General features: G+C 40.6%; 4 protein-coding genes across 4 annotated transcripts in view; 2 read left to right on the top strand and 2 right to left on the bottom strand.

Moving 5' to 3' along the window:
- Nucleotides 1–15,924, bottom strand: part of LOC311592831 (olfactory receptor 2AG1-like) — a 68,674-nt gene extending 52,750 nt beyond the window's left edge. The window contains exon 1 of the mRNA XM_084773680.1: nucleotides 15,841–15,924. The gene's annotated coding sequence lies outside the window, so the exon portion shown is untranslated. The remainder of the gene's footprint in view (nucleotides 1–15,840) is intronic.
- The window catches only part of LOC311592854 (olfactory receptor 2D3-like), a 27,605-nt gene extending 11,667 nt beyond the window's left edge, over nucleotides 1–15,938 (bottom strand). The window contains exon 1 of the mRNA XM_084773702.1: nucleotides 15,841–15,938. The gene's annotated coding sequence lies outside the window, so the exon portion shown is untranslated. The remainder of the gene's footprint in view (nucleotides 1–15,840) is intronic.
- On the top strand, nucleotides 10,917–26,269 carry LOC311592804 (interferon-induced very large GTPase 1-like). The gene is made up of 2 exons (XM_084773629.1): nucleotides 10,917–10,997; nucleotides 16,494–26,269. Exon 2 carries the CDS (start codon nucleotides 16,498–16,500, stop codon nucleotides 23,782–23,784), a length of 7,287 nt encoding a protein of 2,428 aa, XP_084629755.1. The 5' UTR covers nucleotides 10,917–10,997; nucleotides 16,494–16,497; the 3' UTR covers nucleotides 23,785–26,269.
- Nucleotides 10,924–26,269, top strand: part of LOC311592806 (interferon-induced very large GTPase 1-like) — a 127,860-nt gene continuing 112,514 nt past the window's right edge. The window contains exon 1 of the mRNA XM_084773632.1: nucleotides 10,924–10,997. The gene's annotated coding sequence lies outside the window, so the exon portion shown is untranslated. The remainder of the gene's footprint in view (nucleotides 10,998–26,269) is intronic.

Raw genomic sequence — 26,269 nt, 5'->3', positions numbered from 1 at the left:
AGGTAGCACCAAAATGGTTGTACAAGTTTGCACTCCCACCAGCAATGGAGGAGTGTTCCACTTTCTCCGTATCCTCACCAGCAGGTGCCTTCACTTTTTGATCTTAGCCATTGGGATAGGTGTAAGATGGAATCTTAGAGCCATTTTGATTCGCATTTTCCTGATGACTAGAAATGTTGAGCATTTCTTTAAGTGTTTCGCAACCATTTGATATTCCTCTGTTGAGAATTCTCTACTTAGCTCTGTATCCCATTTTTTAAAAGGGATTTTTGGCTTGGCGGTGTTTAATCTCTTGAGTTCTTTATGCATTTTGTATATTAGCCTCTTGTCAGATGTAGAGTTGGTGGACTTTTTTCCCAATCTGTAGAATGTTGTTTTCTTCTGTTGACTGTTTCCTTTGCCTTACAGAAGCTTTTCAGTTTCATGAGGTCCCATTTATTAATTGCTGACCTTGGAGCTTGGGCTGTTGGTGTTCTGTTCAGAAAGTTGTCTCCTGTTGCCAATAAATTCAAGGCTCTTCCCTAACTTTTCTTATAATATATTTAGGGTGTCTAGCTTTAAGTTAAGGTCTTTAATCCATTTGAACTTTAGTTTTTTGAACAGTGATAAGTATGGGTCTACTTGCATTTGTCTACATATAGCCATCCAATTAGACCAACACCATTTGTTGAAGATGCTTCTTTTTTTCATTGTATAGATTTGGCTTTCTTGTCAAAAAAATCAAATGCCCATAGATGTGTGGTTTTATTTCTGGGCCTTCTATTCTATTCCACTGCTCAACCAGCCTATTTCCATGCCAATACCATGCTGATTTTATTATTGTTGCTCTATATACAGCTTGAGATACAGGATGGAGATTCCTCCAGAATATCTTTTATTGTACAGGACTGTTTTAGCTACTCTGGGTTTTTTGCTTTTCCATATGAAGTTGAGACTTGATCTTTCAAGGTCTATAAAGAATTGTCTTGGAATTTTGATGGGAATTACATTGAATCTATAAATTGCCTTTGGTAATATGGACTTTTTTTTTTGTCTTTCTTTAATCACTCTCCACCTTTATTTTCTGTTGTTGTTGTTGTTGTTGTTGTTGTTGTAAAATTTATTTATTTACTTTATTAATTTTTTATTAATTTATTCTTGTTACATCTCAATGGTTATCCCATCCTTTGTATCCTCCCATTCTCCGCTCCCTCCCATGACCATGTTCCCTGGAGGGGGAGACCTGGTGGCATTCAGAGGAAGGACAGCAGGTTACCAAGAAGAGACTTGATACCCTATGAGCATATACAGGGGGAGGTAATCCCCCTCAGGAACAGTCATAGGGGAGGGGACATTTTTATTAAGTTAAATCCATGAATATGGGAGGTCTTTCCATCTTCTGATATCTACTTCTATTTCTTTCCTTAAATATTTGAAAGTTTTTTCATATAGGTCTTTCACTTGTTTGGTTAGCATTAAACCAAGATACTTTATACCTTTCTGTGGCTTTTGTGAAAGGTGTAGTATCCCTAATTTCTCTTTCGGCCTATTTGTCATTTGTATAGAGCAGGGATACTGAGTTTTTTGAGTTAACTTTGTAACCAACCACTTTAATGAAGGTGTTTATCAGCTGCAGAAGTTCCTTGGTGGAATTTTTAGGGTCACTTATGGATACTATCATGTCATCTGCAATTAGTGATAGTTTGACTTCTTCCTTTCCTATTTGTATCCCCTTGATCTCCTTTAGTTGTCTTATTGCTCTACCTAGAATTTCAAGTACTATGTTGACGAGATATGGAGAGAGTGGGTAGCCTTGTCTGGTCCCTGATTTCAGTAGAATTGATTTAAGTTTCTCTCCATTGAGTTTGATGTTGGCTATAAGCTTGCTGTATATTGCCTTTATTATATTGAAGTATGTGCCTTGTATTCCTGCTCTCTCCAAGACTTTAAACATGAATAGGTGCTGCATTTTTCAAATGCTTTTTGAGCATCTAAGGAAATGGTCATATGGTTTTTTCTTTCAGTTTACTTATATAATGGATTACATTGATGGATTTCCTATATTGAACCACCCCTGTATGCTTAGTATGAAGCCTACTTGGTCATGGTAAATAATATTTTATGTGTTCTTAGGTTCAGTTTGCAAGTATTTTATTGAGTATTTTTGCATCAATGTCTATAAGAGAAATTGGCCTGAAATTCTCTTTGTAGAGTCTTTCTGTGGTTTAGGTATCAAGGTGACTGTGGCCTCATAGAATCAGTTTGATAATGTTCTTTCTGTTTCTATTTTCTGGTAAACTTTAAAGAGAATTGGTATTAGCTTATCTTTGAAGATTTTGTATAATTCTGTGCTGAATCCATCTGGTCCTGGGCTGTTGTTGTTGTTGTTGTTGTTGTTGTTGTTGTTGTTGTTAGACTTTTGATGATGACTTCAATTTCCTTAGGAGATATAGAACTATTTAATTTGTTTATCTGATCTTGGTTCAATTTTGGTAGTTGTTATCTATCAAGAAAATTGTCCATTTCATTTAGGTTTTCAAATTTTGTGGCATATAGGTTTTTGAAGTACAACCTAATGATTCCTCTGATTTCTTCACTGTATTTTATTTCTCCCTTTTCATTTCTGATTTTGTTGATTTGATTACTCTCCCTTTGCCTTTTAGTTAGTTTGGCTCAAGGTTTGTCTATCTTGTTGATTTTCTTTGAATCATTCTCTTTGTTTCTATTTTATTGATTTCAGCCCTGAGTTTCATTTTTTCTGGCCATTTTCTCCTCTTAGGTGAGTCTGCTTCTTCTTGTTCTATAGTTTTCAGGTTTGTTGTTAAGTTGGTAATATGGGAGCTCTCCAATTTCTTAATAATGGCCTTAGTGCTATGAATTTTCCTCTTAGCACTGCTTTCATTGTGTCCCATAAATGTGGGTATTTTGTACCTTTGGGTTCATTGAATTCTAGAAAGTTTTTTATTTCCTTTTTTCTTTCATTACTTACCCAAATATCATTGAGTAGGGAGATGTTCAGTTTACATGAGTTTGTAGGCATTCTGTTGTTTCTGTTGTTATTGAGATCCAGCTTTCAGGGGTGGTCTGATAGGAAGCAAAGACTTATTTCAAACTTTTTGTATCTGTTGAGGTTTCTTTTGTGACCAGATATATGGTCGATTTTGGAGAAGTTCCATGAGGTTCTGAGAAAAGGGTGAATTCTTTCACATTTCAGTGAAAAGTTCTTTATATATCAGTTAGGTCCATTTGGTTCATGACATCTATTAGTTTCATTGTTTCTCCATTTAGTTTCCGCTGCAATGATCTATCTATTGGTGAGAATGGGGTGTTAAAGTCTCCCACTATTAAAGTTTGGGGTTCAATGTGTGATTTAAGCTTTAGTACTGTTTCCTTTATGAATGTGGGTGCTCCTGTATTTGGGGCATAGATGTTCAACATTGAGACATCATCTTGGTGTATTTTCCTTTGATGAGTATGAAGCGTCCTTCCCTGTCTCTTTTGATTAATTTAGGTTGAAAGTCTGTTTTATTAGATACTAGAATGGCTACTCCAGCCTGTTTCTTGGGTCCGTTTGCTTGGAATACCTTTTTCCAGCCCTTTACTCTAAGGTAATGTTTATCTTTAATGCTGAGGTGTGTTTCTCACATGCAGCTGATTGATGGAGCCTGTCTTCGCTTTCATTCTATTAGCCTGTGTCTCTTCACTGGGGAGTTGAGGCCATTGATATTGAGTGATATTAATGACCAGTGGTTAATGGTTCCTATTATTTTGATGTTGATAGTGGTAGAGTGTGTGTAAGAGAGAGAGAGAGCTTCCTTTCTTTTTTTTTTATGGTTGTGGTATTATTCATTTCGAGTAAAATTACCCTCCATGGGTTGAAATTTTCCTTCTAGTATCTTCTGTAGAGCTGTATTTGTGGTTAGGTACTGTTTGAACTTGGTTTTGTCATGGAATATCTTGTTTTTTCCATCTATTGTGATTGAGAGCTTTGTTGGATATAGTAGTCTGGGTTGCTATCTGTGGTTTCATAGTGTCTACACATCTTCCATCCAGGCCCTTTTGGCTTTCATAGTTTCTGTTGAGAAGTCAGGTGTAATTCTGATAGGTTTGCCTATATATGTGTCTTGGCCTAATTATCTTGCAGCTTTTAATATTCTTTCTTTGTTCTGTACATTTAGTGTTTTGACTATTATGTGGGGGGGGGGGATTTTCTTTTCTGGTGCATTCTATTTGGAGTTCTGTAGGCTTCTTGTATATTTATGGACATTTTTTTTCTTTAGGTTAGGGAAGTTTTCTTCCATGATTTTGTTGAAAATATTTTCTGGACCTTGCATTTGAGAGTCTTCTTTTTCTTCTATCCCTTTAATTCTTAAGTTTGGTCTTTTCATAGTGCCCCAGATTTCTTGCATATTCTGTGTCAGGAGCTTTTTAGATTTAGCATTTTCTTTGACTGCTGTATCCATTTCTTCAGTCATATCTTCTATCTCTGATAGTCTTTGTTCCATCTCTTGAATTCTGTTGGTAATGCTTGTGTCTGTAGATCCTGTCCTCTTCTCTCAGGTTTCCATTTCCTGAATTGTCTCAGATTGTATTTTCTTCATAGTTTGGATCTCCTGTTTTAGGTCATAAAACTTTTTATTCATTTCTTTCTCCTGTTTTATTGTAGTTTCTTCAAGTGATTTGTTCATTTCTTTCTTTGTCTATTCCAGTTCTAGATTGAGCAGTTTATTTTCCTTCTTTAAGGCTTCTATCATTTCATAACCTTAGATTTGAAATCTTTCTCTAGTGCATAAGCTGAGATAGTATTTCCAGGGCTTGTTGTGGTGGTGGGACTGCTGGGTTCGGTTTATGGCATATCAAAGGGTCCTGGGGACTGTTGCTTTGGTTCTTCGCTGACCTCTTCCCATTGTGCTGTCTCCTATTGGAGTGCATGCCCAGTGCCTGCTTGGACCTTGGAACTTTCTGTGGTTTTTCTGGTTCACCTGAGATCAGTTCTGCTCATGATTCTGACTGTGGGGTCTGCTGGTGCTAAAATGCACCGACACTGGTGGTTTTGCAGACTGAAGCTAGTTCTGAGCACTAGGAGGTACAAGAGCAGCCCACCAGGCAGTTGTTTTGGATCCCACAGGCGTGCAGGGGCTGTTAGGGAACCCAGGAGCTCTCTCTGTGGCTGTTCTGGGCAACTGTGGGGTCTGCTCAGTGCTAGAACCCACCAACACTGGTGATTTTGCAGATTCAGGCTAGAACTGTGCACTAAGAGTTAAATAGCTGTCTACCATGGGCGGGGTGGGATGTGTGGTGGACACTCAGCCACTGCGGCTATTAGGGGACCCAGAAGCTCTCTCTCTGTGGCTTTTCTGGGTGACCTGAGATCAGATCCACTTCTGATCCTGACTGTGGGGTCTGCTCGGCACTAGGACCCACAAACGCTGGTAGTTTGGCTGTCCCCAGCTAGTTCTGTGCATTAGGGAGTGCACAGAGCTGCTTACCAGGCCAGCCTGTGGCACTAGCCTTTGGATGCTGTGCTCCCATTTCTGTGGGAACTGGGCACTTTGTGGTTTTGCCCTGTGGCCAGAGGCTAGATATAACAAAACTTGGATCCTTGTCAGATAGGCCTTTGGGTTATTGAACAGTCACTGCTATCCTGCTGATCAGACAAAGTGTGTGTTAGGTGCTGCCATCTTGAATTCTCCCCCTGCTACTTCAGTCTTAAGTTGATAATCCCTTTTTCTTTTATTATATTTATTACATGTATATGAATATGTATACTTTTTCTTTTTATTTCATTTGCTCACTTTGAATCCCAATTGTAGTTCCCTCCCACATGAGCCCCCACCCCTCCCTCCCTCCTTTATCCCCCTTCCACACCTCCCCAAGCCCTCAGAAAGAGAGATTCACTTCCCCTATTATCTGACCTCAGCGTATAAAATCTCATCTGGACTGCCTGTTTCTTCTTCCTCTGTGGCCTGGCAAGGCTGCCCCATCATGGGGAGGTGTTCAACCAGTGGGCATCTGAGTCCATGTCAGAAGCCCGTATTCCTGTATTATGGAACCCACAAGGAGACTGTGCTGACTATCTACTATATCTAAGAAGAGAGTCTAGGTCCTCAACATGCATGGTCCTTGGTTGGTGCATCAGTTTCTGCAGCACCCCACCACTACCGTGCCCAGATTGGTTGGTTCCATTAGTCTCTTTGTGGAGTTCCTGTTCTCTGAATGTCTTCTATCCCCCAACTCTTCCACAAGAATCCCCACACTCCACCCCAAAGTTATGCAGTGAGTCTCACCATCTGCTTTGATACCCTGCTGGATAGAGTCTTTCAGAGGACCTCTATGGTAGTCTCCTATCCTATTCCTTCTCTTCTGCATCTCTCAGTGTCACTCAGGATGATCATTTCTAGTTCCATCCATTTCCACGCAAATTTGAAAATTTCCTTATTTTTAATAGCTGAGTAATATTCCATCCTATAAATGTACCACACTTTCTTCATCCATTCTTCGATTGAGGGACACCTCGGTTGTTTTCAGATTCTGATTATTATGAATAAGGCTGCTATAAACATAGTTGAGCGTCCTTGTGGTATGATGGAGCATATTTTGGGTATATACCCAGGAATGGTATAGTGGTAGAGCTATTCCCAATTTTTCTGAGAAAGTGCCAGATTGATTTCCAAAGTCACTGAACAAGTTTTCACTTCCACCAGCAATGGAGGAGTGGAGCATTATTTTGACACTCAGGAATATATTGAGTGGAATAATATATGCCTTCATTTAAAATATATATAATTACAAAAGAATTTAAGTAATGCATTGTAGAAGTGCTTAGTTACTTTTATTAGATAGCGTATGTAGTGGAAGATTGGTATCATTGAGCATTTCTGATATAAAATAGAAGACTTTGATTTGAAAGACACAGAGTCTAATCTGATATTGACAGGGATTTGAGAGGCTAAGAATGCATCAACAGCTTGGTATTAAAATGAATTTTCTCTCATTAGTTTACATTAGACAAGATGAGAACTTTTAAAACTTGGTTTTGATTATTACTGTTTTTTGAAATCTTATCTCTTGAAATCCAGAGCCCAAAAGGAATGCTGACACCAAAATGTGTGTGTGTGTGTGTGTGTGTGTGTGTGTGTGTGTGTGTGTGTGTATGGATATGTATTCACCACTTTTTATGTATTGCATACTTACTGAATTCTTTTTTATATACTTTTATTTTATTACACATGTATAAGACAAACTACATACAGCAGGGAGAACCATGTGACAATCATGAGAATAATGAGTTCTATACATGTTACATTCATAGTGAATTGGCCATCTGCATTAGTCCCATTTGAAGTAAGTGTCTTTCCTGTCTTGTTCGGTCTAAATTTCCAAATGAGATTCAATATCTATCCTATCTCAACTCTAATAGCTTAACTTCTTTATGTTGATCTAAAATGATCTTGTCCCCTAACCAACTAAGCTTGGTTGTAAAACTATAACTATCTTGTCTTCAATGCTCCTCAGAGACTTGAGAAGGAATAAAACTTAAATTCCTGAGTGAACCAGCAGTGTGGGTTAGCAGCTTCCAAAATATACAAGTTGACTTAAGACAGTTTACTGCCTGACCAGTCACCCAATACACTTTATAACGCTGGAGCCTCAGCTTCCGTTTTCTGGCCTAACATTTCTGCCAGACTTGTTCGCAGGGCAGGAACTATTGAAGACTTGCTTACCCTGACATGCCAGAGTGCGGCCATCAACTCTGCCTGCATCTAAGTTGCCCATTTTTAGGCAGATTCTGTTTGTGGCAGGAATGAGGACATTTTGCCCAGTGGCTTGTTTGCCACCTTTAAAGCCATCTCTATAAGGAGGTTTTTTGATGCTCATTATCTTCTTGAGGTCGGCTGGCTGTTGTCAAGAGTTGTTTTGTTGTCAAAGAAATTTAGGATTGTAAGAACAACTTTAAATGCCATATTCTGTGTGTCTCTGAGGATTTTGAAGACCTTATTCCACTAGTTTACCACATATTTTGATAGAGTCATATCTACCTGTTAGACTTAGGATATATATTCTTGTGTTAAAAACTGCCAAATATTTGACATGCTCATGTTTTATATCAGTATACTAAATTCTATAGTAATGACTTACTTAGACATAACCTTCATTATAAGTAACAATTAAGGCCTTGAGTTAAAGAGCAGGTTCAATCACCTAGCTTTTGCTCTATGTTCCTAAATCTCCCTTTCCTTCTTTTCAGCTCCCATCTCCTTGCAAGATAAAGGCAAAGAGAGACATTCCTGTGTTTCTCCTGATTTTTTCTCTGTATAAGGCCAATAATGACTTATGGCCACCTCCTGATGAGAATAAGCTTGTAGATCAAGCGAGCAAACAGCAACCTATACAACCCCTACCCCCACCTTTGAGGGAATGAGGCATTGTTCACTTAAGGTTTCTTCAGGTTCAATTGGGCCCCCCCAAAATTGGAGAGAATGGTTAAGCAATCTAGTGATTGCATTTGTGGTTCAGTTTCTAAATGTTGAGAGATTCCAGGCTTAGTAGGAGATTGAAATGGTGGTCCAAATTAGATCAGAAGTTTTCTACAATGTTGTTCAGGAAGCTGTCCAAATCTGATGGATAAAAGCAACAGAATCATCCAGGGCTGGAACTAGGAGGATGCAGGATGTCAGTGTCCACCATGCTGGGAGGAATGATTCCTGTCAGGCCTGATCCAGCTGGTTATTTTGTTCTGAAAACATAATTTCTCACAAGCATTATACAGTTCCAACATTATAATTGTATGAGGTGTGCAGGATGCACAGAACAATTAAAGCTAGTTTTCTGGTCATTGTATGGGTCGACGTAAGGCATTTGCAAATCTTCCTTCATGCCTTACTAATAGTGGCCTCTAATACTAAATCACAGAGACTCTGTAGTCAACATCAGGCCTCTCTATGCCCTTACATTTATATATCTCTGCCAGTCTCAGGACTACTCCCATGTAGTGGGATTAGGAATATAAATTACTTGCTTGTTCTGTAGTTTGAGTTCTTTACATCTCAACTGTAGCCCCTCACTCATCCCCTCCCAATCCCACGCCCTCCCTCATCTACCCCCGTCGCATCCCCTCTCTCATCCTCTTTCCCTCCCTCTCCTAGTCCTTAGATCGGGGAGCTCTCCTCCCCTAACATCTGACCTTAGTTTATCTCGCATCCCCTGTACTACATATGAGCTCTTCCTCTGCGGCCTGACAGGCCCACCCTACACTCTCAGGACTCTGCCAGTGTCCAGCTTTAAGTCTCATCCCTACTGGATGGAGTCTCGCCTAGGATGTCTACATTGGTTTAAAATCCACATATGAGTGTATAAATTTGGGGAGTGACAGCAAAAAAAATCTAATGAAAAGGGTAGAACCAGAAACAGGCATGTGCAGTGGAACTGCACTAAAGTGGGTTTGAAGGGCTGAAGCTAACGGGATTCCTGAGAAGAACTCCTAAGTGAAGGGGAGCAGTGGGAAAGAGAGCTGGTCTGAACAGTCTGAGTCACCACGTTAGATAAGCATGCAAAACATAGAAACAAACATTGGTTAATCCACAGGCATTCAGCTGACACAACATTCCTCTTCCTTGTGGATAAAATAAGCATTTCTGAGAAATGGACCTTGACTGAGAAATGAAACTGAAAGTCTTTGTGTTGTTGGTGGGGGCAGAACTGGTCTAAAAATAAACGATTAACTGAAGCTTCTGCCCTACATTAATCTTTCTACAAGGCTATCTGATTACAGTTCCAACTATATTTGGAGAGTCGGAATGCTGTATACAGTTCAAGTTATCTTCGGCTATCTTATCCTCTAAAAACTCATTTGTGTCCACTTCTGTTTTAGATAACAACCTTGTAGCTATTTGGTAAGTCTTTCAGAAAGTGCAAGCAAACCCCTAGCTTCTATCAACTCAAAGGTTTAAAATGCCACACAAAGGATCTAAGGCTCAGAGCACAGATTTCCTCCCTTTGATGCAGCTTGCTTCGCTCATGGTTCAGCCAGCGTGTTTGTAAGGTCGAGAGGAGTTAGAAGTGTGGGACTCAGACACTCAAGCGGATCTCAGGAGACAGCAGGACGGTGGTGAGGTTTAGGATGGTGCCTAGGAAGGTGAGATAAAAGTTTTAAGTGCATGTAGTCAGATGTGAGGCAGACTGTACGTCCCCAAATGAGAGAGGCACCAGAAACAGGCATGTGCAGTGGAACTGCACTAAAGTGGGTTTGAAGGGCTGAAGCTAAAGGGATTCCTGAGAAGAACTCCTAAGTGAAGGGGAGCAGTGGGAAAGAGAGCTGGTCTGAACAGTCTGAGTCACCACGTTAGATAAGCATTGTTTGAGAACAGTGTTGGTGTGTTCTACTTTTCTTGAGGCCTGAGGTTTATAGGGCACATGGAAAGAATCCTCAGGGCCTAAGGTGAGAGGGAGAGGTTCAGTTACCTTAGAAACAAAATCAGGTCTGCCTTCAGATTTTAGTAGCTGGTGGCAGGCCAGAAAGAAGAACGGTGTGAGGTAGGATGTGAGCATATTCTTTCTTGTGCTCTCTCATACCTCGGAGAGAAGTAAACATCTAAGGAAAGAATACATGAGAGAAGATGGCAGAGTCACCAGGAGAGTGGCAGTGTTTTCCAGTCCTGTCATGGGAAATGACTCCAGGCCTGATCGGTAAGGAAGGGAGGTGCTCTGAGGCCCCCTTTGGTGACTCCCCACACTCTCAGCTTCTACTAAGATTGGAAACTAGGCTGCCTTTTTTTTCCCCTCTGAAACTCCAATTATTTCTTCCTCAGATCATTTTCAGCTACAAGAATTTACATAAGTGACCCAAACGTGAAACAAAATCTCTATCAACAGGAACGAAAGGGGAGGGGCCTGGTCTCTTTGACTACAAAACCCCTGTCTGAGCCTGAGCTGCTGATGGTCAGACCAGCAGCCTAGCAGCCTCCAGGAAGGAGCATGAGCACCTAGCACTCCCTGCTCCCTGGAGCAACAATCTGAAGGCAAGTAGAAGGGGGGAAATGGGTGGACAGATAAGTACAATAGACACAGAAACTAGAGTGGAAAGAGACATGATGAAAATTAGGGACACATGAATTGTGACATGCTGAAGCCACAGATGGGAATTTAACATTGAAATGCTTCTAGAACCTAAGGCTCATAGCAAAATGGGTTTTGGTCCATGTCACCTCCAAGAACCAACAACAAAACAGGAATTGAATCTTTAGACTGTGCTGAATGCAGAAAGCTGGGTGCTAAAAGCTGACTCCTCTCAACCTTCTTTCGTCAACTTTTTAAATTCTCTTTACAAGATGTGTCATTTGTTAGTGTGGGTCAGGGGCTTGTTTGCCTTGGAAGGATTGAAAACATTCCCTTTTGTGATGGTCCTCTTCCTTGGATGATGCACTGGTTATGACCCAAACTTTGAGAGCTCTCTCGTGGCCTCTGAGATCAGGAAAACAGCTGATTCACTGCAGCCTAGAGACACTCTTAGAGGCATCCTAATTTTCCCTGCTCCCTTGGTCATCTGCTGACCTGGGAGCAATGCTAAAATATTGATTTTCCATTTAGCCTCTATGTCCTCATGGATTTGGGCTTATGACTACAGTTATTGAACTCTCAGAGTGTGCATTATAGCAGTATTGAAGAACCAATAAATTTGGCTGTATGAAATGAAGATAAAGCTTGACAAATATTTTCAAACAGATCTTTATTTATTTAAGATAGTTTCCTAATTATAAACCATATGGAGTAATTTTGATAAAACATAAAACTCTTGCTCTTTAAACAAGTTTTTATAAATCTATAATAGTTTCATATTTATTTATTTGTGTGTGTGTGTGTGTGTGTGTGTGTGTGTGTGTGTGTGTGTGTGTTTACAGAGACTAACTTGTGGAAGTCAGTTTCTCCTAGCATGTGATTTCTGAGGATCTAACTCAGGTCTTCAGGTGCTTTTACCCACTGAGACATCTTACTGATTCAATAGACTATTTTTGAGTTTTAACTTTTATAAGCTATTTTATGATACATTTTAACTTTCAGTTTTACCTAATCTCTTTTTATTTTTATTAGAAAAGATCTTTTACTTTAGTACCAACAAAACAAATCTTCTCTCATCTAAAATTATGCTTTTAATCTTCTAACCAAAATATATTTTGTATTCATGATCTTTATATCTTTCATTTTACTTCATATTAATCATTGTGTTATATATTTTTTTATCTGACAGAACTTAAAACTCTTGCTTCTTAACAAGGTGCCTATATTTCAAATGAATAACAGAAAGCTGTATTTGAAACTTAGGTAAAACATGTTAGCAGTCCTGGAGACTTCTTTTTCTTTTCTTTCTTTCTTTCTTTCTTTTTTTTTTTTTTTTTTTTTTTTTTTTTTTTTTTTTTGTCTTTATGATCTTAAAGTGGCCCAGATAAGAAACTTGGAAAGAAAGCTGTATTGTTTTATATCTTTAAAGAGAGATAACACAAGTAGATTTTTTAAAAAAGAAATAGTTTTTACACATTAATGACACAATCATTCATTAGTTAAATTTATCTTCAACATGTAATAAATTGTTTTAACAACACTAAGTGAGTAACCTTTTTAAGAGGTGTGTGAAGTAAGCCTCCCAACATTATGAATGTTACTGTTTGTGGGGTACATTCTTCTGTAATTCACATTATAAAAAGGAAAAGTAACATAAAGATATTTGACAAATGCATATGTAGGTATATTTATCATTTTGTATGTATCCCAGCCTTAATGAAAATCTTACATTTATCATTTGTATTCAAGGATTACTTTTTGAGACCTCAACTTAAAACCAGAGACATTAATTCAGTTAGAGGAAAAAGTGGGGAAGAGCCTGGGACACATAGGCACAGGAAACAACTTCCTGAACAATACACCAACAGCCCAGGCCTTAATGTCAACAATTAATAAATGGGACCTCATGAGGCTGAGAAGCTTCTGTAAGGCAGGAGACACTGTCAAGAGAACAAAGCGACAGCCTTCAGACTGGGAAAAGATCTTCACCAACCCTTCATCTGACAAAGGTTTAATATCCAAACTATATAAAGAACTCAAGAAATTAAACACCACAAAACCAAACAACCCAATTGCAAAATGGGGCTTGGAACTAAACAGAGAATTCTCAAGAGAGGAATATCAAATGGCTGAGAAACACTTAAAGAAATGCTCATGCTCGTTAGTCATCAGAGAAATGCAAATCAAAACAACACTGAGATTCCACCTTACGCCCATCAGAATGGCTAAGATCAAAAACTCAAATGACACCACATGTTGGCGAGGATGTGGAGAGAGAGGAACACTCCTTCATTGCTGGTGGGAATGCAAACTAGTACCACCACTTTGGAAAGCTATCTGGCGTTTTCTCAGAAAAATGGGAATAGGCTTCCTCAAGACCCAGCTATCCCACTCCTTGGAATATACCCAGAAAATGCCCTAACATGCAACAGGGACATATGCTCAACCATGTTCATAGCTGCTTTATACATAATAGCCAGAACATGGAAACAGCCTAAGTGTCCCTCAGTAGAAGAATGGACTAAGAAACTGTGGTACATTTACACTATGGAGTACTACTCAGCTTTTAAAAACAAGGAATTCCCGAAATTTGTGGACAAATGGATTGACCTAGAAATTATCATAATGAGTGAGTACACCCAGAAGCAAAAAGAGACAAATGGTATATACTCACTTATACCAAAACACTAGTCCAAGGGATACGTCCCATGAAAAACTTCACTTACCAAGAAAGTGGGTCAGAGGAGAGGACATCCTATTGAGACTTTAGGCGAGAGTAGCATGGAAGAATGGGGAAATAGTAGGACCCACAGGGTCCTGGAAACCTACAAGAAGAACTTTATGACAGGCAGATCTGGGTCCTGGGGTCCTCCTCAAACTAAGGCACCAGCCAAGGAGAAATAGGCAGTAAACTTCGAACCCCTACCAAGACCTAGCCTCGGGGATAGCTCTTCATAAGTGGCAAGGGGCAAGTGTACATTGCCCATGACCATGTTGCCACATGGCAGACAAGTGGTGGGGCCAATTCTCCCACACTCACACCCTTGGGGCAGGCTCTGCCACATCCTCCACTACCAGGGTCATTTCTACTGTGTTGCCCAGGCAAGACATAGATCCCACTCTCCCAAGTGCTGTAGTTGATGATGGGCAATTTACTCTAAGGCTTTCATGATCTCAGAGTCAGATCTCCCACCTGTTGCAGGTGGTGAGTGAGGAGTGGGGGAGAAGCATCCTGGTCCACACCACTGAATGGAGGATGAGTGTAAGGCCAGCTCTCCCACACTCATATCCTTGGGCGTGCTCACTAGCAACTGTAGGGGTGGGGGTCAGCTATCCTGTTCACATGTCCCCAGGGCAAGCCCTCCCAAGATGCCCAGGAGAGGGATGGGGCCAGTCCTGCACAACCCGCAGACATCAACATGTCCCCAGGTGGCAGCGCAGACCAGGGACATCTACCTGGCCTTTGGTGGTAACAGACCCTTGCTACTGCAGGGCCACAAAACCAGACATGACTCCCTGTGGTAGCAGCACAGGCCAAGACCCCACCCTGGTCTCAGGTGCCATCACCAGCTACTCACATCAGGCTATATCTCACTGCCTCTCTTCATTGTGTCTACATCTTTCTGTTTCTCTTCCATTTCTCTACCATGTATTTGCTCTTCTTAGTGGCTGCCAGGATCTCTGAGTGTCTTGGATCATCTCCAGGAGTGCTATAACCTGTTCCTGATTATAACGCATAGCAGGGGTCATCTCAGGCACAAACTGCACCCCCACCCACACTGCTCAGAGTATGCATGGTGCTGGACTAGTGGTTAACTCAGGTTAGCTCCCTGTCCCGGCCCCATGCTCCCATTTTGGTCATCATTTAGGGCTTGCTCCTTACCCAGACCACCTAAAATCCTGTCTCAGGCTCACTCCTGCCCTGGGCCTGCCGTCAAAGATGGGGTTCTTCTAGTGTCCAGCTCACTCCCTGTGCTGGGAGCCTCTCCAGGGCTGTGCAGCACTGGACTGGTGGTCATCTCAGGCTGGCTTTTTTCAAGAAATGTTAGGCTACTAATCATTCAGAACTGCTTGTCACTCACAGAGGCACATGTGACACAGCCGCCACACCTGCAGTGCCTCTAGGGGTTTGGTCTATTATACACTGCTGAATTTCATGTGATAATAGTTATCTCTGAGAGATAAGAGATATTTGTTTTTAATTTTATGTAATGTCTCAATCGGGATTAGGAAGAAATGTAAGAAGTATGGTATGTGTTTATTTTTTAGAAAAAAAAAGCTATTTTAAATCTGGTATCGTATCTTCTTACATGTTTTACATAATTCACTGGTGTAAACTAGGCCAAGTATTTCTGGCTTTGGTTAATATGAAATATCATATAGGTGAATTCAGAATATAATTTTATATATTCATTCATCTTTGTTTATTCTGGATATTAAACCTGGACCCTTGTGCATGCTAAGCACATGCCCCAAATCCGAGCTCATTGCCAACTATGTCTAACTCTTCCTCTATGATCTTTGTCCTTTTCTTCTATACTTACACAATTTAGTGACGTTATTTGCCTCTTCATAAGACTGGCCTTACCTCTGGTTTCCAACACCTCGTTCCTCACTTTTACCTGTATATGATGTATATGTCTACCAATACTTGAAGCCTGACAACTCAGTTCATCTCCCCAGAGTTACAGATATTCCCGCAGTTTTTCTCTTAGTCAGGGCTCTCACAAGAACTGCAGTTAGCACTCTGTTTGTGGAGAGTTGGCTTGATAAGCCATGTTTTTTCAACTTCTTCCCAGCACTTACTTGTCATCCGGCTTCCACGTCATTAGGTGTCACAACTCTGCATCTCCCTGCATCAGTTTCTCTCTTCTTCTCCTTTCTCTTCTGTAACAGACTTGTTGAGATTAAGCTGTTCAATTAATAAGAAGATAACATATTAAAGAACAAGATGAAAAGCCGCAAATAAACAGGCATTAACCAGACTAGGGGTACTTTGAGAAGCATAGAAGACAAAATCAATATTAAATGATTTAAGATGAAATGACAAAAAATAGAAATGGAAAGAGTAAGTATAAGTCTCACAGAAACTAATACAGGAAAGTTAAGGAAATGATGGAACAAGTCTTGTTTTAGATATTTTTTTAAATTAACATATTTTCACATTTCAACAATTAATTGTTTTGCTGCTTGTTATACCATGGAGTTTACAGAAGTGTTTTTTAAAAAGTCTATTACACTGCACCTCACAATGACAACTAGATACACTGGCTACACTGAGCACAAATGTGGATGGCAATGTGACAAAGGTACTAATTAAAATACAAACTTCACAATTAAAGGTAAGGATGAGAAGTTCCTGCAGAATTATACATGAGGGACCCTCATTCTATCGGCCAAGAAATTAACACTTACCAAAGATAAGACACAGACTAAAAATTGCAATCTATTCCTCACAGAGCGATGGCAACGGCCAAGTGCAGTCCTGATGAGCCTCAGCCCAGATGTAGACAAGATCTCCAGGAGATGCTGATAGAAGTGGGGCTGTCTGTTGACTACTGGCTGCCTAAGCTGCAGGAAGACCTGGGTGTGACCAGTGCCCAGGCCTTACAACACTTAGAAGAAAAAGACCTCCAGAAGCTGAAGTCTCAGACACAACACGCGTGGGAGGAAAAAGCTCTGGAAAAACTGCTTGACCTCTCACAGACAAATGATGTTGCACACCTCCAGGAGAAGATGATAAAGAGCAGGCAGAGGCAGGCAGGACAGGCACTGCAGGCCCTAAGAGCCTTGCAGTCAGAAGGGAAGCACAGACAGGAAGAGGCAGTGAGGAGAAAAGAAGCAGAGCTGAGGCAAGCAATGGAGATCCCTGAAGAGTGCTGGCTAAGGCCTGAGGTGTCCCTAGAAGAGGTCACTGACATAATGGAGAGGCATCTCAGTCACATGGAACAGACCCTCGCTCACAGTCAAAACCTCTCACATGTAGACCTGGTAAGACGGGCATCTGGAGGGCTGGCCCTGCAGGGCATTTATAAGACCTGCCACCAAAAGGGCCTGGTAGCAAGGAGAGAAGAGCTACTCAGGGTCCCTAAGGAGTTCTCACTTGTTGGCCCAGAACATGGCACATGGACAGAAACAAAGGAATTTTCATCTTTTCAAGAACAAGCCATATTCACAGAGACTATAGGGAAGCTCAGTTTCCGTTCACCATCCTCGGTTAAAGGCGAAGTTTGGGGACTTAGTCTAGAAGCTGGTGTGGGTCAAAGCAAACACACAGAATCTGAGGCTTCCCACCAATTACATTCTGAGCAATCTTACTTCTGCTTAGCCAAGTTCAGATACATACCACTGGCCACTTGCCGCTTTCACATCAGTCATCTTCAAATCTCCAAGGCTGCTCTCCAGGAACTAAAAAATATTGAAGAGCTCCTGAATCAGAAGACACATCCAGACGGATTCCCCTTACTGAGGCACAGGGCTGAAAACTTTTTCAACAGGTTTGGCTCTCATGCTAACCAAGGCCCACTGCACCTGGGGGGCATCTACTGCTGGAAGGCCATCTCAGAGGGTTTCAAAGGTGAACAACTGGCTGATATAAAGCAGCAGGCAGAGGAGTCGTTGAATATTTACATAAAGGGCAGCTATAATGGCTTTGGAGTTAAAGTTGGTGCAAGTGTAAATAACTCAGACTCACATTCAAAAACAGCACATTATAGTACAGCTCATCAAAACTTTCAAAGAAAGGTGCGACTGTCTGTTGCCCAGATAGGTGGACCAGCAGAAGCAGATGGAATTGCCCAGTGGACAGCTGGTCTTGTTGCTAGCAATCAAACCTGGTCTGTCATAGACCGGGAGCTTCAGTTGGTGCCTATTTGGGACATCATCCTCTCTAGCCACAGAAGTGATTTTAAGGATGCTCTTCAAGTGGCTAATTGCCTAAAAGATAACTACACAGCACTGACTGGACTCGCTGCCCAGATTCAGGAAGGAGAAGAATTTCTTACCGCTGGAAAGGAAGCCAGGCTTTTTCTAGAGGATGTGAAATGCTGGGAAGTTTCTGATCCTGAAGAACAGCTTAATAAGTTGATGGAGTTCATGCAAACATTAAGCCAAAAAACAAAAAGTTATGACATTTGGATTAATACATGCCTCACAGATTGTGCTCTGCAGAATTTTCTAATAAACACTGTCAACTTTTGCAGAAATTCACCCACTTACAAAACTCAATTTATTAAATCTCAGTTGTGCATCCTTCTAGAACCTCATGTCTACAAAGTGACAAACTTTCCTCAGGCACACTCCATCATACAGTGGATCAATCGGTCAGAGTCAGAAGAAGAACAATTCAAAATCTCCTCATTTTCTGAATTCATTAAGACTTTAAGGAAAACCCACAAAACCCTGATGGAAGTGAATATCAAAAATGAGTCTCCAGAAACAGTAGAAAAAGCAAAGAGAACGGCTACATATGAGGTCACCACAGCTCTTGGCTCCTTCTTGATGTACCTCAGAGAAACACAGCAGCCAGACATGGAGCTACTGCTACTTTCCATTGCAGCTGGTGCAGGCTATCAGTTGGAAAACAATATTTTTCAGCATCTTCTGGGGTGTAATGAGTTGAACTTCCTCTTGGATCAAGTGCAAAGTAACCAAGACAAATACAAAGAGCTTAAAAATATTGACAGTTACAGAGCCCAGGCATTCCTGGTGCTCACAGCATTAAGAGCCACAGTTGAAATCACAGATATTTCTACAGAAGAGAAAAGACAACGTTTAACATTAGTAAGAAAACATATAGGACAATCGTTGTCTGAAGAGGTTGTACACATCCTCACAAAACATGGAGCACATCATGATTGGGAGAATCTGGAGAATGATTTGAGATTTCTCATTGATGGGGACTATAAAGCCACCATCCCTTCTTTCCAAATGGATGAGGTAAAAAAACAATTGCAAAGTCTCTGCCATGAAAAGGAAGAGACTAATGAACAACAAAGTAATGAAACCAACACAAAGGAAATGATAAAAAAGGGACCTTTCCTGGATTTACTTCAGCGTCTAGGCCTAGAACATCACTATCCAAAAAGAATGAGCAGAGCTGACTTCCATCTGATCTACAAGACTTCTGTGTACAACACACTGCCAAAATCTGAACAGGAGCTTCCGTTCTATTTCCTTCAAAAGCTACTGATGTTAGATTATGGGTTGAGACATCTTGTCTTCAAAGATGAGGAAAACATAGAAAACCAGATCTCTGAATGTTCTTCCAATCATGAAATTGAAGACTTTGATCCATATGAAGATATCATTAAAGATGATGACAGTCTTCTCTGTCCTTCAGCCACTGAGTCCCAGCCCCACATCCACCCAATGGATATCCAGATGGCCATTTTTCACTGTACAGATCATCTTACCAGGCAATATATTTTGTCCAAACTTTCCATTTGCCAATATGCACTCCCCCTTGTGGTGCCAAATCCCAACACTTCTCAAATAGAATTCTCTCTCTGGTCCCTCAGACAAATTAGGAGAAGCTGGCAAAATGCAAGTAAATCTCCACAGCAAAAGAGCTACAGCCACAAGGATCAGCAGATGTGCCGTGTCTCTACCCCCATTGTGTCCTTCATTAGAGTTGGAAATGGCCTCTCTGCCTCCAAATCTCAGATCATGAACTCTCTCCTCAGTAAACGTAAACATGATGTGTTTTTTCACAGACACTGCAGAGGAAGCAGCAAGCACTGTCTCCTGATGGAAGGAGTGGTGGAGATCTGCTGGTTCTGCCCTGGGGGCCAAGGGGAGGACATATTTGACAAGTGTCTGACCTTTACAAATCTTCATGGAGATGCCAAGCAACATAGCCAACAACTCAGCTTCCTGCAGGATGTCTCTTCTCTCATTGTGATCCTCATGTCAGCTTCTGATGACAATAAAGAAAACCAACAACTTGTCAGACATCTCTGTCAGTCATCAAGACCTTTGATCTGTTTGATTGACGACAAAGAAAAGGCTGTAGCAAATAATTCTGGTAAAAGAATGAGAATCGGCATCAGGAATAGAAATGAGGCAGAACTGACAGAGGAGCTCACAAATGGCATCAAACACTTTCTAGAGCTCTCTGATGCTGCTCTCAGCTTAGAGGACTGTTCACAGATGGCTCGAAAACACAGATTCCTTGTTGATGAAGACCAGAGAGACTGCAAGGAAGCCAAAGAAAAGGCACAGACTATAATGGACCTCCTGGAGGAATGCAAGTTATCTCAGACAAAAGAATATTTACTACCTCTTCAAGGACAACTTTGGCATCTCTGGTGTAAGAAGGACAAAGAATTCTATCACCTGAGAGAAAAGGGGAATCGGAGCATTGAACAACACAAGAGTGAGATAGAGACAGATAAAAGAATAATTCGATGTCAGCAGTTGGAAAAAGCCTTTCCTCTCAATGATTTAATGCGCTCTGTTCTTGAACTTCTCCAAGATTATTCAGACACTCGTAACAAACTCTACTTTTTGCAGTGGCTGGCTCTGTTTTTTGACAACCTGACTATCGAACACCTGGAAAAGTTGCATGAAAAGCAGAGGTCTTTGTGGTTAATGGTACAAAGAGAAAAGCAAAGAGCACAGAAAAGCAACTCCCTGACACTTTGGCAGAAGCAGATAGAAGCCATCTCTACAGAGATTCACGACTGTACACTAGGAATTGAGCACCTTCTCCGAGAAGTTGCCCAGATCTATGAAGCTCTGGAAGAAACTTCTTCCTCTAGAGATAGGCTTTTTCTCTGTCTCCCTCAAATTGCTGCAGACCTGATGGTAGCTGGTGTGCCCATTGAGCTGATGGATGGGGATGCTTCCTATGTGCCTCTGAAGTGGGTGGCAGCTATTTTTGACAAGATCTCAGAGAAAGTTGGAGACAAAAGGCTGCTTGTTCTCTCTGTCCTTGGCCTGCAGAGCTCAGGGAAGTCCACCCTGCTGAATGCACTGTTTGGGCTGCAGTTCACAGTCAGTGCAGGCAGGTGTACCAAGGGGGCCTACATGCAGCTGCTGAAGGTGGAAGACACATTCACAGAAGAACTTGGCTTTGATTTTATGCTTGTTGTTGACACAGAAGGACTTCGGGCTCCAGAACTCAACAACAAATGCCAGAATTGGGACAATGAGTTGGCAACCTTTGTGATTGGCCTTGGAAACTTGACTCTGATCAATATTTTTGGGGAGAATCCATCTGAGATACAAGACATCCTACAAATAGCTGTCCAAGCCTTTCTAAGGATGAAACAAGTGAAAATCTCCCCCAGTTGCCTCTTTGTCCATCAAAACGTGGGAGAAATTACAGCTAAAGACCAAAATATGGAGGGACGAAGGCAACTGGAGCAGAGACTGGATGAAATGGCAGTAACAGCTGCAGAACAAGAAGAGTGCTCAAATGTATCCCACTTCAGTGATGTCATTAAGTTTGATGCCAACAGTCATGTTTACTACTTTGCTCACCTCTGGGATGGCAATCCCCCAATGGCCCCTCCTAATCCTCGTTATAGCCACAATGTCCAGGAACTAAAGAGTAGAATTATTTTGACTGCCAAACAGGAAGCCAGAGGAAGCATCATGAAGATCTCAGATGTCAAATTTCGAGTTCAAGATTTGTGGAAGGCCCTAGTCAATGAGAATTTTATTTTCAGCTTCAGGAACACCAAAGAGATCATGGCCATGAGCAAGCTGGAAACCATGTATAACCACTGGACCTGGGAGCTGAGGAGTCACATGCTGAACTTACAGAACCAGCTGATAAATCAGATTCAGAATGGGAAAATCCTGACATTCACATCCACTTTACTGGAAAGTCTATTTAAGAAATATGAAATCCTCAAGCAAGAATTTGACAAATATTTTGAAGAAGACCCAGAGAGTAAAACATTGATTCAATGGAAAGCAAATTTCGAAAATAAGCTACTAATCCTTAAAGATACACTTATTTCAGACACCTCAAGGAAAGTCAATGAACTTATCAGTCTTAAAAAAAGCCAAGAAAAACTAGATAACCAAAAGTCACAGTATGAAAATGAATTGTTAGAGAAGAGCCAGAAGCTGGCTTTAAGTGTGAAGGGTAAGGAATTAAATGATGAAAAATTGCATGAGAAATTCAACCAACTTTGGACAAACTGGATCGCCGATGTGTCTTCAACTGCCCCTCAGGTCGCAGAGGCTAGCATTGATGTGGAATCTGAACATATCCTTTTGGAATATTTCAAGAAGGAGAAAAACATTGTGGATAGACTAAGAAAAAAATCCAGAGAAAAGTTTGAAATCAATTACGCCAAGCATGTCCAAATGAAAAGAAAATATGGTATAATCCCACAGAGCTTAGAAGCATGTCATAAAGAATCCATTAATAAGATTACAAATAACATCAATTTAAGATTTAATGAAACAATTCAAAACATTTGGAAGCAAAAGCGTGATTACAATGGAAATGATTTTCATAAAATCTTGAGAATAATAGAAAATGAACTGAAATCTGTTCCCTGTATGGAAAACTACACATTTACCAGAGACTACAACATTGACTTATCTTTATGCTTATTCCAAAGAGCATCCAAGAGTTTCAAGGAAATGCATGAGACATTCAAGAGAGCAAATGACCCTGTGAACTATCTGGAGAGAAAAAAGGATGATTTCTTCATGAGCTTTAAGATCTCCTGCCAAGGTGCCACCTCTGTCACATCCTTTGTTGACTTCCTGTGGCTCAAACTCACTCCTGCTATCTCTGCCACCATATGGGAAACAATGGTTCCTAAAGTAGCTGGGGACATGCAAGCCACCTGCCCTGAATTCAATGGAAACAGGTCTAACCTGGAGAAACATGTTCTCTACTCTCTAGCAGAAGAAGAAAATTTTGATAAGTACTGGCAGTACATTCACCATCCAGAATCCTTTTTCAGGGACTACATTAGAGACTGCATTAGAAGATACTGCTCAGAAAAAGAAGGTGAAAAAATAAAATCTTTTTTAAAAATGAGTTTAGGTGACATCAAGAATGCCATCCTCACTGCCATTCATGAGTCCACGGCAGTAGCTAAAGATAAAGGCAGCACCGCATCTGGCTGGCTGGACTTGTTCTGTGATCACCTCGGGAGCAACTTGATCTTCCCAAGAAGAGACCTGATAACCATCGAGCACCAGGAGATAAAAGATACTGAGTTTCTCAAAGAAGCCATGAGTGCAGCTTTGGGTCCTGCAATGAGGAAAGTGGAAGAGGACTGTTCAAGTAAGCCCATAGACGAAATGGTTCCTGACATTGAGAAAATTCTCTCTGAACATCTCTGTGGCTGCTGGAAACAGTGCCCTTTTTGTAATGCAATTTGTACAAACACCATTCCCCAGCATGACGGAGACCACAGTGTGCCATTCCACCGTCCTCAGGCTGTCAGTGGATGGCATTATCATGAAACACAATACTTTTTTACTGATATCTGTACTAGTGCAGTAGCAAGTGACCGTTCGTTTATGCTACATGACCTCCGGAAGTTCCCATACAAGGAATATCGAAAAGCAGGGGATGATTACGCCACGTGGAGCATCACTCCAGACTCATCTAGCCAGCCATATTGGAAATGGTTTGTCTGTCACTTCAGATCTAATCTAGAAGAGAAATATGGCAAAAATTTTACAAATATAGGTAGTATTCCAGATTTATGGATGGAAATCACAAAGCAAGAAGTACTGGATGACTTGAAAAATAATATTTGGCATAGATAGAACACTAGACAGGCCACAGAAATTTTACTTTGACTATAGGGGCCAAATATCAATTTAGGTCCCTTTATAAATGAAATAAGTAAAAATAAATTAGTTACTATTTCAAGATTTGAATAATTTCTACTAAAATGATTTTATTTCTCTCTGATTGGGGTTTGGTTTTTTGTTTTGTTTTGTTTTTGTTTGTTTGTTTGTTTTTTTGCTTTTTTACTTTGATTTTTGAGGGTTTTCAGTTTTTGTTGTTGATCTTTTTGGAGCTATTGTTTTCGTGTGTTTCTTATTTCTTATTTGAGCTTTTTATTGTTTGTTTCTGTGTTTGTTTAAGAGAAAAAGAGAGAGAATAACAAAGTTGTGTTGGTAGGCAAATGGAGAGGACCTGGAAGAAATTGAGGAAGAAGGAAATACATAACCAAAATATAGTGTATGAATTTTTTCTATAAAATAAAATGAGCATAAAAATTAAAGCCTGATGTTATATACATGTCTGAGAAGGAAGTATTCCTGGAATTCTATTATGGTAATCAGGCTTTTTTAAAAAGACTGTGATGTTTAATAATGATTGTGAATTTAACATGATCTACAATTACCTAAGAGACAAGCCTCCAGGTACAACAGCAGTGAAAGATAACTTGATTTAGGTTAGTCTGTGCCCAGGAGAGGTCACAGTGATTAGGTGACTGGAGGGTGGAAGACCTTCCCTAACTGGGAAGCACCATAAAAAGAGGAAGTTACCTGAGCATAAAGCATTCACTGCTCTCCATTTGGCCATCTGGCTAAGCTCCTGCCTCTGCAGCTTCCCCACTCTGAACTCAAACCATGAGCTGGAACTCTTCTTCCTTCAGTTAACTTAGTCACATATTTCATCCCAGCAATGAGTAATGTTACCTAATTATATTAGGCAATTTTTCATTCTTGTGATAAAATGCCATAATCAAAAGCAACTTGCAAAAGAAAAAAAATGTTCCAGAATTCTGAGGGTTCCATCAGTGTTGGGAAGAACAGCAAAAGAAGCAAGAGCAAGAAGCTCACATCTCAACTGTACACAGGAAACAGAGAGGGCAAACTGTACATCTCAACTGTACACAGGAAACAGAGAGGGCAAACTACAAACTCTCAAGCCTGACTCTACTGTTCTACTTCCTACAGCAAAGTTACATAGGTTGAGAAGGTCCTACAAATTTCATGCCCTCCCCCAAACTGTGTCACCACCTAAGGAACTGTGACTTCATGAACAATAATAAAAGTTACATTAAAAATTCAGTCATAGGGGAGGGGAGTAAGGGGAAAATGGAGGGAGGGCAGAATGGGAGGATACAAGGGATGGGATAACCATTGAGTTGTAACAAGAATAAATTAATAAAAAAAATTAAAGAATTATATATTTCCAACAATGGCCCAGAATACATGTTCCCATTTCAAAATGAGGGAAATGTGACTGTATAGAGCAAAGAACACAGCAGAGCAAGACAGAGATACAGCAGGGAAAAATATCAATTATTTAGCTCTATCTCTGGTGTATAAGATATATGGTGTATTGAGTCTCAATGGACGCCAGCTCTCCAGCTTTGCTGCCTGCAGTATATATTCCTTGCTTGTTCTAATCTCTGGATGCAGCTCACCTTTACAGATGTCTTGTGTCTCAGACATCTTCAACATATTGGAAGCATGTGGTAGATCTATTTCTATCTTTTGGAAGAAGATTCACATTGATTCCAATAGTGGCTCCAACAGTTTGTTCTCCCACCAACAATAAAAAAGTGTTCCCCTTTCCCTGAATCCTTATCAGCATTTATTGTGATTTGTATTTTGACTGTGTCCTTTCTTTCAATGAAATCTAATGTTAAAGTAACTTTTATTTGCCTGGTTTAATTGTCATCTCAGAGGCTTAGTGCTTCCATCTGTTAACCTAGGCTTAGTCCTGGTAGCTTCTAGCCTCTGTATAATCTAATCTAGGTCTCTGAGACTTACTGCTGAATAAGCTCACCCTTTCTAGTTCCTTCTGAACTCTGACCAGCTGGTTCAACTCAGCTGGCTGGCTCAAAACTCCTCTCCAAGCTGACTCTTTCAAATTGCCTTCTCTCACTACTGACTGAATTGTTCTGCTTGGCCTCATACTAACTTTGGCAATACGTTCTAATCTTCTGGCTCCTTCTCATTCTCTAGATTGTTATGTCTTCACCTGTATCTAGTTTATTCTCCTTTCAACTTGTCTGTGGACAACTGTCCCAGCACAATGCACTACTTTCAACTCACTGACTCAACTAAACTTACCAAACAGACCTGACTAGAACCCAGAGATCAGCATGCTCTTATCCCCTGAGTGTTGGGATTAAAGGTGTGTACCAGCACACCTGGACCTAAGACTTTTTTTTTTTTACCTGAAACTTGCTCTATACCAGGCTAGCCTTGAACTCAGAGATCTGCTTGCCTCACTCCTTGGACTAAAGGTGTGTTGGTATTCCAGCTGGATCACACAGACCTTGGC

Source organism: Acomys minous (assembly GCF_964271855.1).
Source record: "Acomys minous genome assembly, chromosome: 2".
In the NCBI taxonomy this organism is placed as follows: Eukaryota; Metazoa; Chordata; class Mammalia; order Rodentia; family Muridae; genus Acomys; species Acomys minous.
This window is presented reverse-complemented; position numbering and strand designations above follow the sequence as displayed.